Source organism: Miscanthus floridulus, chromosome 1, assembly GCF_019320115.1.
Source record: "Miscanthus floridulus cultivar M001 chromosome 1, ASM1932011v1, whole genome shotgun sequence".
NCBI classification, from domain to species: domain Eukaryota; kingdom Viridiplantae; phylum Streptophyta; class Magnoliopsida; order Poales; family Poaceae; genus Miscanthus; species Miscanthus floridulus.
In genome coordinates, this window is record NC_089580.1 from 33269240 (window position 1) to 33282325 (window position 13086).

Genomic DNA, 13086 nt, shown 5'->3' on the forward strand with positions numbered 1-13086 from the left:
TTTTTTGCTGCTTGTATTGTGCTCGGGGACTGCCCAGACCACTGCTGTGCTCGGGGACTGCCCAGACCACTACCGTACTCGGGGACTGCTCCGACCATTGTTGTGCTCGGGGACTGCTCCGGCTACTAATGTGCTCGGGGACTGTCCCAACCACTGCTCGGAGATCGCTTTCCTCGGCTACATGTGATTTGTACTCACATACAGTTGAGAGACATTTTTTAGACCCTGGCACCACGTGCCTGTGTCACCTACTACCAGGCTCGGGGACTAAGTGGGCACACTTCACCTTGCGGTGAACGTGTTTATTTAATCGACCCTCATGCTTTGACTGATTGTAAGGATTACTATCGTGCTTGGGGGCTATCCCGACCACTGCTTGAAGATTGTTTTTCTCGGCTACATGTGATTTGTACTCACATACAGTTGAGAGACATTTATTTAGACCTTACTACAAGGCTCATACTTCGCCTTCTAGCAAGCCCGGGGACTACATCGGTACGTTGCACCTACCGGTGCATCTTGTATTGCCTGTATGACAATTGGGTCCTCAACTTAACTGTGAATTCTTTTTAGACCCTGGCACCACGTGCCTACATCACCTACTGCTAGGCTCGGGGACTAAGTGGGCACACTTCACCTTGCAGCGAATGTGTTTGCTTTTCGACCACTACACCTCTGATGATCAAGGATGCTACGCTTCAAGATTCACTTACATTTCTTTTCAGAAATACAAGTGGGCACACTTCACAGGATGGAAATCTTTTTCTTTTTTCTTAGGAGCACCATACATTCTTCGGACAACCTACTTTTCCGGCGACAATGGTTGTTAGAGATGTCAAGGACTCAAGCCTTACTTGTCGGAGAAAGTAAAAATGTCGTGTCGCAGCATAATACATGGTGCTCGGGGACTAGCTGTGGGGGTATTAACCCCTATACCCTTACGGCTAGGCTTGGACCGGCCCGGATCAGTGGGTCTGGTCCACCAAAAGACGACGCGCGGCCCGACCAACCTGATCGGAGTCCCGCGTAAGAAGTCAAGGCAGATTTGGCGACCAAGCAAGATCTTGGTCGGTTAAAATAGGAATCCTTATCCGGCCACATATAGCAATTGTAACTGGTTAGGATTAGTTTTCAGGTCTATAACCCTACCCCCGGACTATATAAGGCGGGCAGGGGACCTCTCTAAAAAAACATCTCTCATTGACATACAACAATACAAATCAGACGCAGGACGCAGGTATTACGCCTTCTTGGCGGCCGAACCTGGATAAAACCTCATGTCTGTCTTGCATCACCGTCTTGTTTGTTGCTTGCGCATCTGTCTGCCGATAATCTACTACCTTGGACATACCCCTAGGTAGACTGCCGACCATATTTCGTCGACACACGCCGTCCGTGAGCGAGCACACCTTCTCTCCTTCTTCCTCGCCACCAGCCCGCTCGTCCCATTTGGGCTGACCCTGTCCCCTCAATTTCATGGGACGGGGGGTGTCCCGAATCTGCCGACATATTTCTCATAGGGACGGATTCGTCCCTGGCTGCCTCTCATCCAAACAACCCTCATCCCAGGATCATCCCACTTCATCCGAGTTGATCCCCTCAACCAAATAGACGGCAAGGGTCGGGTCGCAGGATGGGCCCGCATGCCAGTGACCCACCAGTCGAACCGCATTCACACGACCCGCCCGGGCCGCTCCGGCCCCGTCCTTCCTCCTCCCGGAGTTGTCGAGTTGAGAATCAATTGCTGCTACTTGCTAGTACGATTTCTTCTCTCCCCAAGCGGCCAAAGCCACCAACCAGTCAACCACAACCAGCGCCTTTTTCATTTCAACCACGCTGCTCGTGCTCGCCTGCTCGCTGCCTGCTTCTCGCGATCGTCTCGGGACTCCAGAGTGCTGGCCGGCTCTCTGCCTGTTCGTGTCGTCGCTGCTCCTTTGCCCGGTACAGTCTCTGCCTTGGTAGTTCAAGCGGCGATGTGGAATCTTAAGGGATTTTCTCTTTACCTGCTCCTTTTTCTAGTAAAAGAGATGGAGCTGGGGGCTTTACTGTAGGAAAAAAAAGGAGGCGCGCCTTTTATATTATGGAGCCCTGAGTTTAAGTTAGTTTGCTTCTGTGGAATTTTTGCATCTCCTTGTTTTTTTTTTTCTTTCGGGGGGCATTTTGGTGGTTTTGGGCACGGTGCGATGAATCTTGGGGTTTTATTTATGAAACAAAGAGATGGACAGCTCATCGAGGAGTTCTGGGCCTGATTCTCTCCTTCTCCTAGCTGGAGAAATATATTGTCTTGCCTGGTTTCTTTGGTGAGGAACCGCCAAATCGGCCAGTGTTGGTCTTTAAGTGCTTTGATGATTGAAGGGCGCTGTTTCGGTTAATGCTTATCTGCTGGAAATGTTACTGTCGAAGATTCCCTTTTCCCCCCCTTGTTGGAGATTGGATTTGGAACTGTAACTGCCTAGTAGCATATTAAAATTTATATTGCACCAACTGAATTCAACAGAAAGTTTTGCTACATTATGTGCTTCACAGCTTCAGTAGATAATCCAGGTGTATTATGTCATTGTCAAGATTCAGGAAGGTGTACAACTATTTCAGTCAATCGATTTTAGGAACTGGTGCTACTAGTAGAAAATGTCTGAATATTTAGTTCCATTTAGTTCTTTCAGCCAAGTACATTGGTCTAGCATTTTCTTAAATTCATATTTTTGATCCTGTTCCACTGGCCTTTCTTCTCATGTGCCCCTAAGAAGCCCCTTATGGCTGTTTGTTCTCTCTCTTTTTCCATGTTATGATGGACCATATTGTCTAACTTACCTTCATATTTTCCAGTGAGCTTAAAATATACACAGGATGTCGGAACGTTCTGAGAGTGCAACTGAAAAGATTATGAGCAGCATCATGGATACCATTGCTGACAACCTTCCTAAGCAGAAGTCTGGGCGTTTTGATCCAGGTTCAGTCTCTGACAAAGTGAAGAACAAGCTGTTTGGTCGTCAGAAGACCTTGCATGGATTTCTGGGTGGTGGAAAACGTACGTGGTCTGCTTATTGGTATATACTGTATGTTGAAATTTGCTTGGTGGGCGTCACTTATATGTTGTATCTGTGATTGTAGCTGCTGATGTGCTGTTATGGAGGAACAAGAAGATATCATCGAGTGTTCTGGCTCTTGCAACAGCTATTTGGGTTTTCTTTGAGTGGCTTGACTACCACTTTCTGACAATTGTTTCGTTTGCACTTGTTCTTGGAATGGTTATCCAGTTTGTTTGGTCCAACTTCTCAAACATGCTAAGCGGGTATGGAATATGTAAAGCATTTTTTTGCGATATGTAAAGAATTTTTTTGCAAATAATATGTAAAGCATTTGAGCAGTATCTCTGTTGACGCAATAATCTGAAATCCTTTTCTACTTCTAGATCTCCTTCTCAGGTGCCCCGAGTTGAATTGCCTGATGAGTTATTTGTGAATATTGCCGTTGCAATCGGTGCCCAAGTAAACAAGTTCCTGTGCTTCCTTCAGGATGTGTCTTGTGAAAGAAACTTGAAGCATTTTGTAGTGGTAAGTGAGACTTTTCTGGGGTTATCTATCCAAATAGATGGAATATATGATTTACACATTTATGATATTGTTGAATGCCATTTTATAACCATTCCTATTCTGTCTGTCTTAGACAGACATTTTAATTGTGGTGCTATGTTTTCTTTCAGGCGATCGCCGGATTGTGGGCTGCTGCAGTGATTGGAAGTTGGTGCAATTTCCTGACAGTCATATATATCGGTAAGAGGCCTGTAATATCCATTCTTGTCAGCCACAATTTTGCATTTTCGTCAATTGCCACTGAGAAACAATGCCCTGTTCCTATTTAATGAATGCACACATTTCAGCATACGTGGTAGTACTGACAAAGATGTTGGATTACCTGGAACAGGGTTTGTTTGTGTTCACACACTTCCTGTGCTCTATGAGAAGTACGAAGACCAAGTGGATGATTTCCTCTACAGCCTTCTTGGTCTGCTGCGAGATCAGTATCAGAAGCTTGACCAAGGCATCTTGAGCAAGATTCCCAAGGGGAACATGAAGGCTAAGAAGAACGAGTAGTTTAGCCGCTGGTTTTCTCATGAACGAATGGGTTGGTGAACTGATGTTGCGCCCTATTGTGCATGGCAGACTTGCGTCAATTGTTACTTAAGCTGTGTGCCACTCTGAACATGGGTGCTAGTTCATTGCCCACCTGGTTTAAACCTATTAAGCTGCAATGCATGTTGCATCCGCTGTTCAAGTTCTTCCACTCATTTAAGCTGCAATGCATGTGGTCCGCTATTCAAGTTCTTCCGCTCATTTAAATTTCTGAACATGGATGCTAGTTCACTGCTCAAGTAATGAAGTGTGCCCATAATTCATTTCTGAAAACTGGAAGTTGCCGATAGGCTCCTTTCCTCCGTTTCTAAGATTGTGCCATTTCAAGCTCAGTCTGCAAGCACAAGTTCTGGCATATGTATATGACTCTTTTTTTTTTTTGACCGAAGTCAGCAGGAGAAACCCGAGCCTATTTTTTATTTTTTTTATTCCATACCTTTTTAATTTGCTCCCACGGGGAGTTAACCCAGACGAGGTGTCGAACCCAGACGAGGTGCTCTAACCACTAGAGAGAGACCCTTTCGCTATGTATATGACTCTTATATTCCTTGTTTCGCAATTCCATTAGCTCGGCAAAGTTTACACTTTGTTTTCACAAAGTTAAAATAAAACCTTGCTCCTGTGACCTTCAAGAACTACATATGACTGTACGTACTGAACTGCCATGGTGTCTGAAAAAGAGAAATACCTGACAGGAATTGTGAATTAAGATGCAATGACAGGTTTGGTTGGCAGAAGACAATAAGCATGAGTGGATTTAATTAATCTCCGGAGAGTTGATCTGCATTTTATTATGAATTCTGAATGCTAAAACAAGTAGTTTAAACTTAGGTGCTATATATGTTGCACGCGTCCGGCATGCAGTAGCAGTCAAAACGATTAGATCATTCAGAAAACCGGAATGCAGGTCACCACGATCCAACCAAACTGCTCTCCAGCCATGCTATAAAACTCGCATTGCTCGCTCATGCGTCTCATCACCAGCCATTTTCACCGGCGAAAGCAAAGAAAGCCATCAAGAAGCAGCCATGGAGCAGAAGCCGTCGTCGTCCCTCCTACTCGTCGGCCTCCTCGCCATCGCCCTGCTCTGCACCGGGCCCGGGCACGCCATGCGCCTTCTGAACGACGCCAACGGCGGCCTGGAGTTCTCCTTCGGCTCCAAGGCGGCGACGGCAGGCGCGGAGACCGAGCCGCTGGACCCGTCCCTGGGCGACGACTACGAGAGCGAGAACGAGATCAGCCACGTGGAGTTCGAGCCGGAGCTCGGCAGCGCGGCGCCGTACCCGTACGCCGCGGCCGCGGCGCCCGTCCCCTCCCCGACCACCGTCACCGTCGTCCGCGCCGCCGCGGGGCCGGCCACGGAGCCCGTGACTGTGAGGGCCTGGAACAACGCCGCCGGTTCCGCCGCCGGCAGCCGCAGCATGAAGTGGTGGCTGCCGCCGTCGACCATGCCGTCGTTCCCGCTGTTCCCGAACCCCGGCGGCATGCCCGCCATCCCGGGGCTCCCGCTGCCCGGCATGCCGTTCCACCCCATCGGCGGCTGGGCCGCGCCCGCGCCGCCCGCGCCGTCGCAGCCGGCGCCTCCTGCCGCAGAGGCCGCGAGCACGAACGCCAACAACGACCCCAACGCGAGCGGAGGGGGCAACAACTGACCAAAGCTTGCTGCTTGTGTTTTCTGCGACGGTCACCATTCCTTTTTCGGTTTTTATTTTTATTACTACTACTCGTAATCGTGCCTCGCGTGCGATCCCCTCAAATGCTGGGTCTAGAGCGTGATTGATACCATGTGGTTGGAAGCATGAACTCTTAATCGGATGTGTTTGTTGCTCCAAGAGATGCGCCTGCCATGCTTTTACCGCTACAAATATAGGTTCTTTTTAGCATGAATTACGGTGACGTTACAGTAAACATACATACACGGATCTTGTATGTTCCAAAACGGTACACAAGTTAATCACTGATCAATCAAGAATGGAAATTTGCGAAGCTCACAGTCTTAGCAGTGGATTTTTCTTTTGAAACTTCAGCTGTGGATTTTGTGGGAGAGAAACAATTCTAAAAAAAGAAAGAAAGAAAGGCAAACGGAACGTATTGCATCATATTGGGACCCGACTCTGATAAGGCCCATTTGGCCCGATACGCAATAACAAGCCACCTTCCACTCCGGCCTATTCTGATACGGAGCCCACGAACGAAGCCCAAACTCCCCGCTCCGGCAGATCTCAACCGTCAATGAGGGCATCACGGCTAGGGTTTTCGCTTCCACCCAAGACCCCTGTCTCTATAAATTAGAAGCGAGACGAACCGCCGCCTCCATCCGATCCGTCCCCAACTCGACGTTCCCCTCGCCGCCGCAAGCAGAGACAGAGGGAGCTCGTTCGCGCGCTCCGCCCCCGCCGACGCGATGAGGGCCAAGGTTCGTCTTCCCTCACCTCCGTTGTGATGTTTGTTTCGGTGATGATGCGATGATTATGAAATTGTGTCCTACAGTACGTAGTTTTGCGGAGATAGTAATGTTCTAGGGTTTGGCTGTGGGCTGTGGAATTCGTGCTTGCTAGAGTGTTGGTGACACTATGATGTTCTCTATGATGACCAAACACAGATGACGAGTCCGATCGAATCCATTCCATTAAACCATGGGGACAATCGAGGCATTTGTCTGAGAGAACAGTAATCAGTTGAATTTTTTCGTTTCTGTTGCTGCTCTGTTACAAGTTTTAGATTTTAGATTATTTCTTATTATTTCTGCAAAAACTGGCATAATGAGGAAAAACTAGATTTTTCTGATCTAATTGATGAGAAATACCTCCTACTCATTCTGAATGCCAGTTCACTGCATGTTACAGCTATTCCTTTGCATAGTTCCAACTGTTTATTTGCTGGTTACACAATGAGTTGGTTGTACAAGACAAACTGACATTTCCTTGTTATTTTGTGCTGATTACGAACTATTTTAGTTGATTAGTTCTTGCAAATTCGTTCGTTGTTCAAGAGGCATAGACTTAGTTCATGCGATGATTAACACTCTGTTGCTGGGTGATTGTTACTTGCAAGTTAACTGTTTGGTCTTTAAGATGTTGGGATGTGATGAAGAACCATTGGTCCGTGTTTCTGATCATCAGTGATGAGTAAAACACTCCATATTTCTGATCCCTGACAAATTGCATAGTCTTTAGTTAGGTCTTGTTCAGTTTAATGTTTTTTTCAGATGAGACTTCCTATTAGAATCTAAGCACTTGCTATTGAATGTGGGTGAACTGATTCATCGTGTTTCATTTGATGTGCAGTGGAAGAAGAAGAGAATGAGGAGGCTCAAGAGGAAGCGCCGAAAGATGCGGCAGAGGTCTAAGTAGGCGCATCTTGGGGCTCAGGAAGGGGAGCTTCACCTGCACCATGGCTGCTTTGCTGTAGATGTAGGCTATGTAAACCATCCTTGGTTTTGGTTAATTCTAGCTCGTTAAGAGTCTGGCCATGTTCTGAGACTGGGTTTATTGTATTGTGAGGAGGATAATCATATGTTGCTTTGTGACTGATGTTAATGCAGTTAAATGAGATTCCTGGCACTCAAATAAGTTTTATGGGATTGATTGTTGATTCCCTTTTCCTCTTGTGCTTTTATCGAATAGTGTTGTAGTGTTTGGTAAAATTTCATTTGATCTTATCTCAGTTTCTGTCTAATTAGTTCCGTCCATCAAACTTGCACTGCGCGTAATTGACCCTACCTCAATTCGCCATTTCATTTTTTTTTTGCGTTAAGCATTTTTTTTTTGCGTTGTCAGCATTTGTAATTTTTGAATTTGTGATTTGCGTCATCGAGGTGATTGAAATTGCGTTGTCAGCATTTGTAATTTTTTAAATTGCTAGTTGCGTCTTTGAGGTGATTGAAATGGTTCAGTAGCGGTGGCTCCTGAATTCCATCGGTGAACCAGTGGTGGGCCTTGCACCTGCACCACTCCCTTATGTCCGTCTTTGTTCCTAGCCGTGCCGCCCTGGCCCTGCACTACTGAACTTCTCAATTCCTTAATCCATGGAGGCCATGGCCAGGCCGTGTAGCTCCGTCGTTGCAGCTCCGCCCGTGCCCGAGGCCGTAACGGAACAGCTGCCCACCTTCCTCCATGCGACGGAGAGTTGCTTGCTCGGCCTCGGCGGCCGACGCCGACGTGGTCGACCTCTTCGACGCCGCTAAGCTCACTGTAAGTGACGCCCCACCGCCTGTTCTTAGCCGCTGTGCCTGTGAATATTATATGTTTCCTCACTCGCTCCAGGTGGACAAGTTCGTGAGCAGCGGCATGGTGGTGGGGCTAGGCTCCGGCCCGGCGTCCGCCCTGGCGATCCAGTACCTCGGCACGCGCCTTCGCCGGGGATCTCTCACCGGCATCTCCGCAGTCACCTCGTGAGTCCTGGTTGCTATGGCATCGAATCAGTGAGTGGCATCTATTCTAATCAGCTTCCTGGGATTGACCAGCCAGGTCCGTGCTCAGTGCGAACTAGGCAGACATGGCAGGGATACGGGCTAGCAGCTATCAGGAAGGCACCCAGGTTAGTACAAACATCTTGTTAGTTCTTGCTACTCTGGAAGAACAGCCCTCTGAAACCGTGCTCACTGACCTATAGATTGATTTTGCTTTCACTGATGCTGAAGTGATCGAAGAGGGCACCCTGGCTGCAGTCATTGGGCGGCGCAAGACCGAGAGTGGAGAGCCCTCTTTCATGGCAGAGAAGGTAAGCAGTGCAGATACCTTTGGTCTTTGGAGACAGACACAAGTCGGCACATGAGTAAATGTTAGGCTCTTAGCCAGCTGCCATGACTCGGGCGATTTCTTTCTCATTAACCATGATGCAATCCTATTTTCCTCGTCTATATATATACACACAGGCAATGGCTAAATCAGCTGACAAGCTTGCCTTCATCACTGGAAATGACAAATATGTGACGGTCGTCGAGGGTTCCATCCCGGTCCTGGTTAAATGTGTAAGCAGTCATCCGTTGCTTCAACGCGTATCGTTTCATGCAATGTTCATAAAGAGAGGAACAGGTCATTTTAGGGAAACTGGATCGACACTGCCAAAGAGATCGACGATTTGTTTCTTGGAGATGCAGAGGTGTGCCCATCGAAGCTAATACTATACACCCTGTTGGAATTTCAGAACTGGAGAAGCTGCTGGGTTTCTGAACCTGAAGTATCAAGTATGCATCTGTTCTGATCACAAGTGCAATGTGTTTTTCTGATCACAGCTAAGTGTCGCGGAAATGCGTATGTTGCGTTGGATTTGCGGGCATACAAGAAGGGATCGAGTTCGGAACGATGATATACGTGAGAGATTAGGGGTAGCACCAATTGAAGAAAAGCTTGTCCAACACCGGTTGAGATGGTTTGGACATGTGCAACGGAGACCTCCAGATGCACCGGTGCGTAGTGGAATCCTAAGTCAGGATAGTAACGTGAAGAGAGGCAGAGGAAGACCGAAGTTGACTTGGGTAGAGGCAATAAAAGGAGACTTGAAAGGATGGAATATACCCAAAGACTTAGCCTTAGATAGGAGTGCTTGGAAGACAGCTATTCACGTGCCTGAACCTTGATTGTTTGTGTTGGATTTCAACTCTAGCCTACCCCAACTTGTTTGGGACTTAAAGGCTTTGTTGTTGTTGTTGTTGTAGGTTTGGAGGAGGCCGTCGTTTGGAACTGCCGGTCCACTAGGGGGTGAGCACCCATTGGTTACCAAGGAGGGCCATCACGTATTCGATGTTATCTTCACAACTCCAATCCCAGATCTTGGTATGCAGTATGCGGATGGAAGATCTTCCATCCTCGCAACTGCAGATCTAAACTCAGCTTCAATCCGTTAACCACGATTGCTCTGCCATCTTGCTTACAGGTCAGGTAGCAGAGAAGTTGGACAAAACTGATGGCGTTGTGGATCATGGGATCATTTGCAGCAACCAGTAAATCTCTGACTCTGAGCACACATAACCTCTAGGAAAAAAGTTTCAGTTGTTTTTACACTGCAACCTACTGCCCTGCAGATCATATGCCGTCATTGCATCGAAGGGGGAAGTGCAGGTCCTGGACGTGAAATCTTCCGTGATACAGTAGCCGTGAAACCTTTTGAGTTGCTCTGCAGATTGATGTGCTTTCCTCCATGCTTCGGAACAAGAGTCTACTACCAGTTGGCTGCAAAATGCCATGAGTTAATCATGTACAATTAGTATTTTTGTTCACCACCTGACAATTCTGTCGACAACAGTTGAAGTCCATATCTCGGCATAATCTTTTGTACTAGTATTCAGTTCACCAGACTCGATGAATATGAGGCAGAACTACAGCTACAACTGCTCTACTAGGGTTTCAGGAGTTCATCTCTTTGAGAACATATTACATACCAAGCCACTGGCTTAAATACATGGCACTGAAGGTATTTATGTTTTTCCTTTGGATTTACATTGTACTTTTTTGTCTAAATGTTTTCTTGACCTTACAAAATGACAAATTTTCTTTCTACTCTCTGCAACAAATTTTTTATATTTATCTATTTTTGTATTATTGTCAGTGGCACGAGATACAACACCAATACATTTCTTTTCATATATTGCCAATTTATGTTTGGTTGCTTGGCCAAGAAACTGAACATAAACAATATGAGTTTCTAAACAAAAAGTGATGAGAACTATTTTGTTATTCATTATTTCCACAATTCTCACCTCAGTACATGTGCATAGTAAATGAATTTAGTGGTTATGCTTGTAGCCTGCCATAAGCAACTCTAAAAAAGCAGTAATCATCATAAGTCCAACTTCAAGCACAAAGCAAAATGTTTTTTATCAACTATTATTGGTACTGGATCTGGGGTCTAAGGAGATACAGTAGAAAGAATCAAGCAACTACGAAATATTGTCTTCTCAAGAAAATGAAGTGTACATAATCCACGAATCTGACTAACTGAGATACCTACAACAACCTTTTGTATCAGGCATTTCACCAGCTTGACCTGACATGAAGACTTGTCATTCGGAAAAGAACAGTAACTGCCTTGTTTTTTCACAAACTAACTATATGTGAAGGAAAACATCCATCATTTGATAGCAACAAACAAGTTGGTCCCCAATTTATAAGTGAAGCACGTTCATAGTTCTCCAGTATCATGTTGCTGAACACATACAATGCTACTTTTTCAGTTGTACACAATCTAGTTGTAGAAGTACCTAGCTCAACCACATCTTGATATAAGAAAACAATTGTATATGGCTAAGTAGTATCATACTGTCATTTCTTTTCTGGACGATCATGCTCGGCAACACTGCTAATAGTAGAATCTTGGGCAGAGCAGAGCTTGATTGTAAAAGCTAGATACTTGCATACAATTGATTTTTATTCCCAATTTGTGGTTGAGCTAGGTGCTTCTACTATTGGATTCTATACTACTAAAAATGTAGCATTGTCTATGCTCAACAGTATGATACTTGAGAACTTTGAAGGTGCTTCACTTGAAAATCGTGAACCAACTTATTTGTTGCTATACCTGGTAAAAAAAACTTGCTTGTTGCTATGAGATCCAAACGATAAATGTTTTCCTTTAGATATAATTAGTTTGTACTATAACCTTATTAGGCAATTGGGATACCAAAAAAAATGGAATGCTGGGTAGTTACAATTGTTTTCCCAATAATAAATCTTCCCAATGGCAGGTCAAGCTGGGAAATGTTTGGTGAAACATTGTTGTAGATATCTCCGTAGCTCAGATTGGTAAACTCTATGCACTTTGTTTTCTTGAGAAAATATTTCAAAATTGCTTGGTTCTTTATGTTGTCTTTCGTTAAACCTCAGATCTCGTACTCGTAATAGTTAAGAACATGAAAGCATTACCTTTTATTCCTTCATTAAGGTTGAACTTACCAGGATTACTGACTTTTGGGGTTGCTCATGGTAGGTTGTAGTGTTAAGCATTACCACTAAATTATTTACTATGCACATGTGACGTGGGAATTATGGAAATGAAGTATAGTAAAATAGTTCACATCGATTTTTGTTTAGAAACTCTTTTTGTTTATAGTCAATTCCTCAGCCAAACGACCAGACATAAATTGGCAATATATGACAAGAAATGTACCGGTATCGTAGAGCTAATAAGAAAAAACAACGCTAAGTATTGAATTGATAGTCGCTGCTAATGATATATCTAGGAGTTTCCACGAACAAAAGCAATGCCATTGTATCTCCCACCAATAAATTTGTCATTTTGTAAGGTCAAGAAAATAAATTTGTTATTTTGTAAGGTCAAGAAAATATTTATGCACAAAACTACAATGAAAATGTAGCCCACTCTAAATAAGAAATGATCCTGCCAGTGGAAAAAACATAAATACGTTTAACAAGTTCAACAAGGGGTAGCCCATTTCTTATGGCACCACAAACCTAGTACCAAATCAACAACAGCTACCACATTTTGAGTGCTATAATGCACATGGGTACCATCAATTGAACCCACACAGTCCTTCATGATGCCCATATGATGAACATTAACATTTTATGGCCCATAGCATGCACACAAATCTATCTATTTAACTTAAGTACAGCTGATCTACACCTTAAAGTATGAATACCATCTAGATCTGGTATTGATTTTAAATGACGTCTCATTTGATGGTACTTTTACCATCTCTTGTCTAAGTTCACCAATAGCAAACAATACCTCCTTGAAGTATCTACTCATTGTCTCTATGGATCTCACAAAGGATTGGTTGATCACCCTAAACCACTGGGTATGCCCCACCACATGTAGAAACATATATTGAAAATTATTGCCCCTCAACAAAGCTTGTATGCTACAAGTTTCCGCCCCTTAACAAATTGCATAGCTAAAAAAAGGGCTCATACGTAACATATTGACACACATTCTACATCATTGTAGTTGCAGATTTTGTCCATGTATGTTTGGCGTTCTACATCCCTGCCCA

At 45.0% G+C, this 13086-nt stretch overlaps 2 protein-coding genes, 1 long non-coding RNA gene, 3 other non-coding genes and 1 pseudogene across 6 annotated transcripts; all 7 read left to right on the forward strand.

Moving 5' to 3' along the window:
- Window positions 1–1801: 1801 nt before the first annotated feature.
- On the forward strand, window positions 1802–4278 carry LOC136477964 (reticulon-like protein B8). Its single transcript, XM_066476266.1, has 6 exons — window positions 1802–1941; window positions 2827–3028; window positions 3112–3292; window positions 3413–3554; window positions 3704–3773; window positions 3925–4278. Exons 2-6 carry the CDS (start codon window positions 2848–2850, stop codon window positions 4092–4094), a joined length of 744 nt encoding a protein of 247 aa, XP_066332363.1. The 5' UTR covers window positions 1802–1941; window positions 2827–2847; the 3' UTR covers window positions 4095–4278.
- An 862-nt stretch (window positions 4279–5140) lies between these two features.
- LOC136477972 (uncharacterized) lies at window positions 5141–5859 on the forward strand. Its single transcript, XM_066476279.1, has one exon. The coding sequence runs from the start codon at window positions 5162–5164 to the stop codon at window positions 5783–5785; it is 624 nt and encodes a 207-aa protein (XP_066332376.1). The 5' UTR covers window positions 5141–5161; the 3' UTR covers window positions 5786–5859.
- Window positions 5860–6420: 561 nt separating this feature from the next.
- LOC136477978 (uncharacterized) lies at window positions 6421–7731 on the forward strand. Its single transcript, XR_010764158.1, has 2 exons — window positions 6421–6549; window positions 7421–7731. It is a non-coding gene; the product is annotated as an uncharacterized lncRNA (long non-coding RNA).
- Window positions 6714–6801, forward strand: LOC136512483 (small nucleolar RNA SNOR75). The gene has a single exon (XR_010773101.1). It is a non-coding gene; the product is annotated as a small nucleolar RNA SNOR75 (small nucleolar RNA).
- Window positions 6888–6955, forward strand: LOC136512079 (small nucleolar RNA Z105). The gene has a single exon (XR_010772975.1). It is a non-coding gene; the product is annotated as a small nucleolar RNA Z105 (small nucleolar RNA).
- On the forward strand, window positions 7213–7287 carry LOC136512562 (small nucleolar RNA SNORD18). The gene has a single exon (XR_010773133.1). It is a non-coding gene; the product is annotated as a small nucleolar RNA SNORD18 (small nucleolar RNA).
- A 429-nt stretch (window positions 7732–8160) lies between the features above and the next one.
- LOC136475636 (probable ribose-5-phosphate isomerase 4, chloroplastic) lies at window positions 8161–11172 on the forward strand (annotated as a pseudogene).
- Window positions 11173–13086: the final 1914 nt, after the last annotated feature.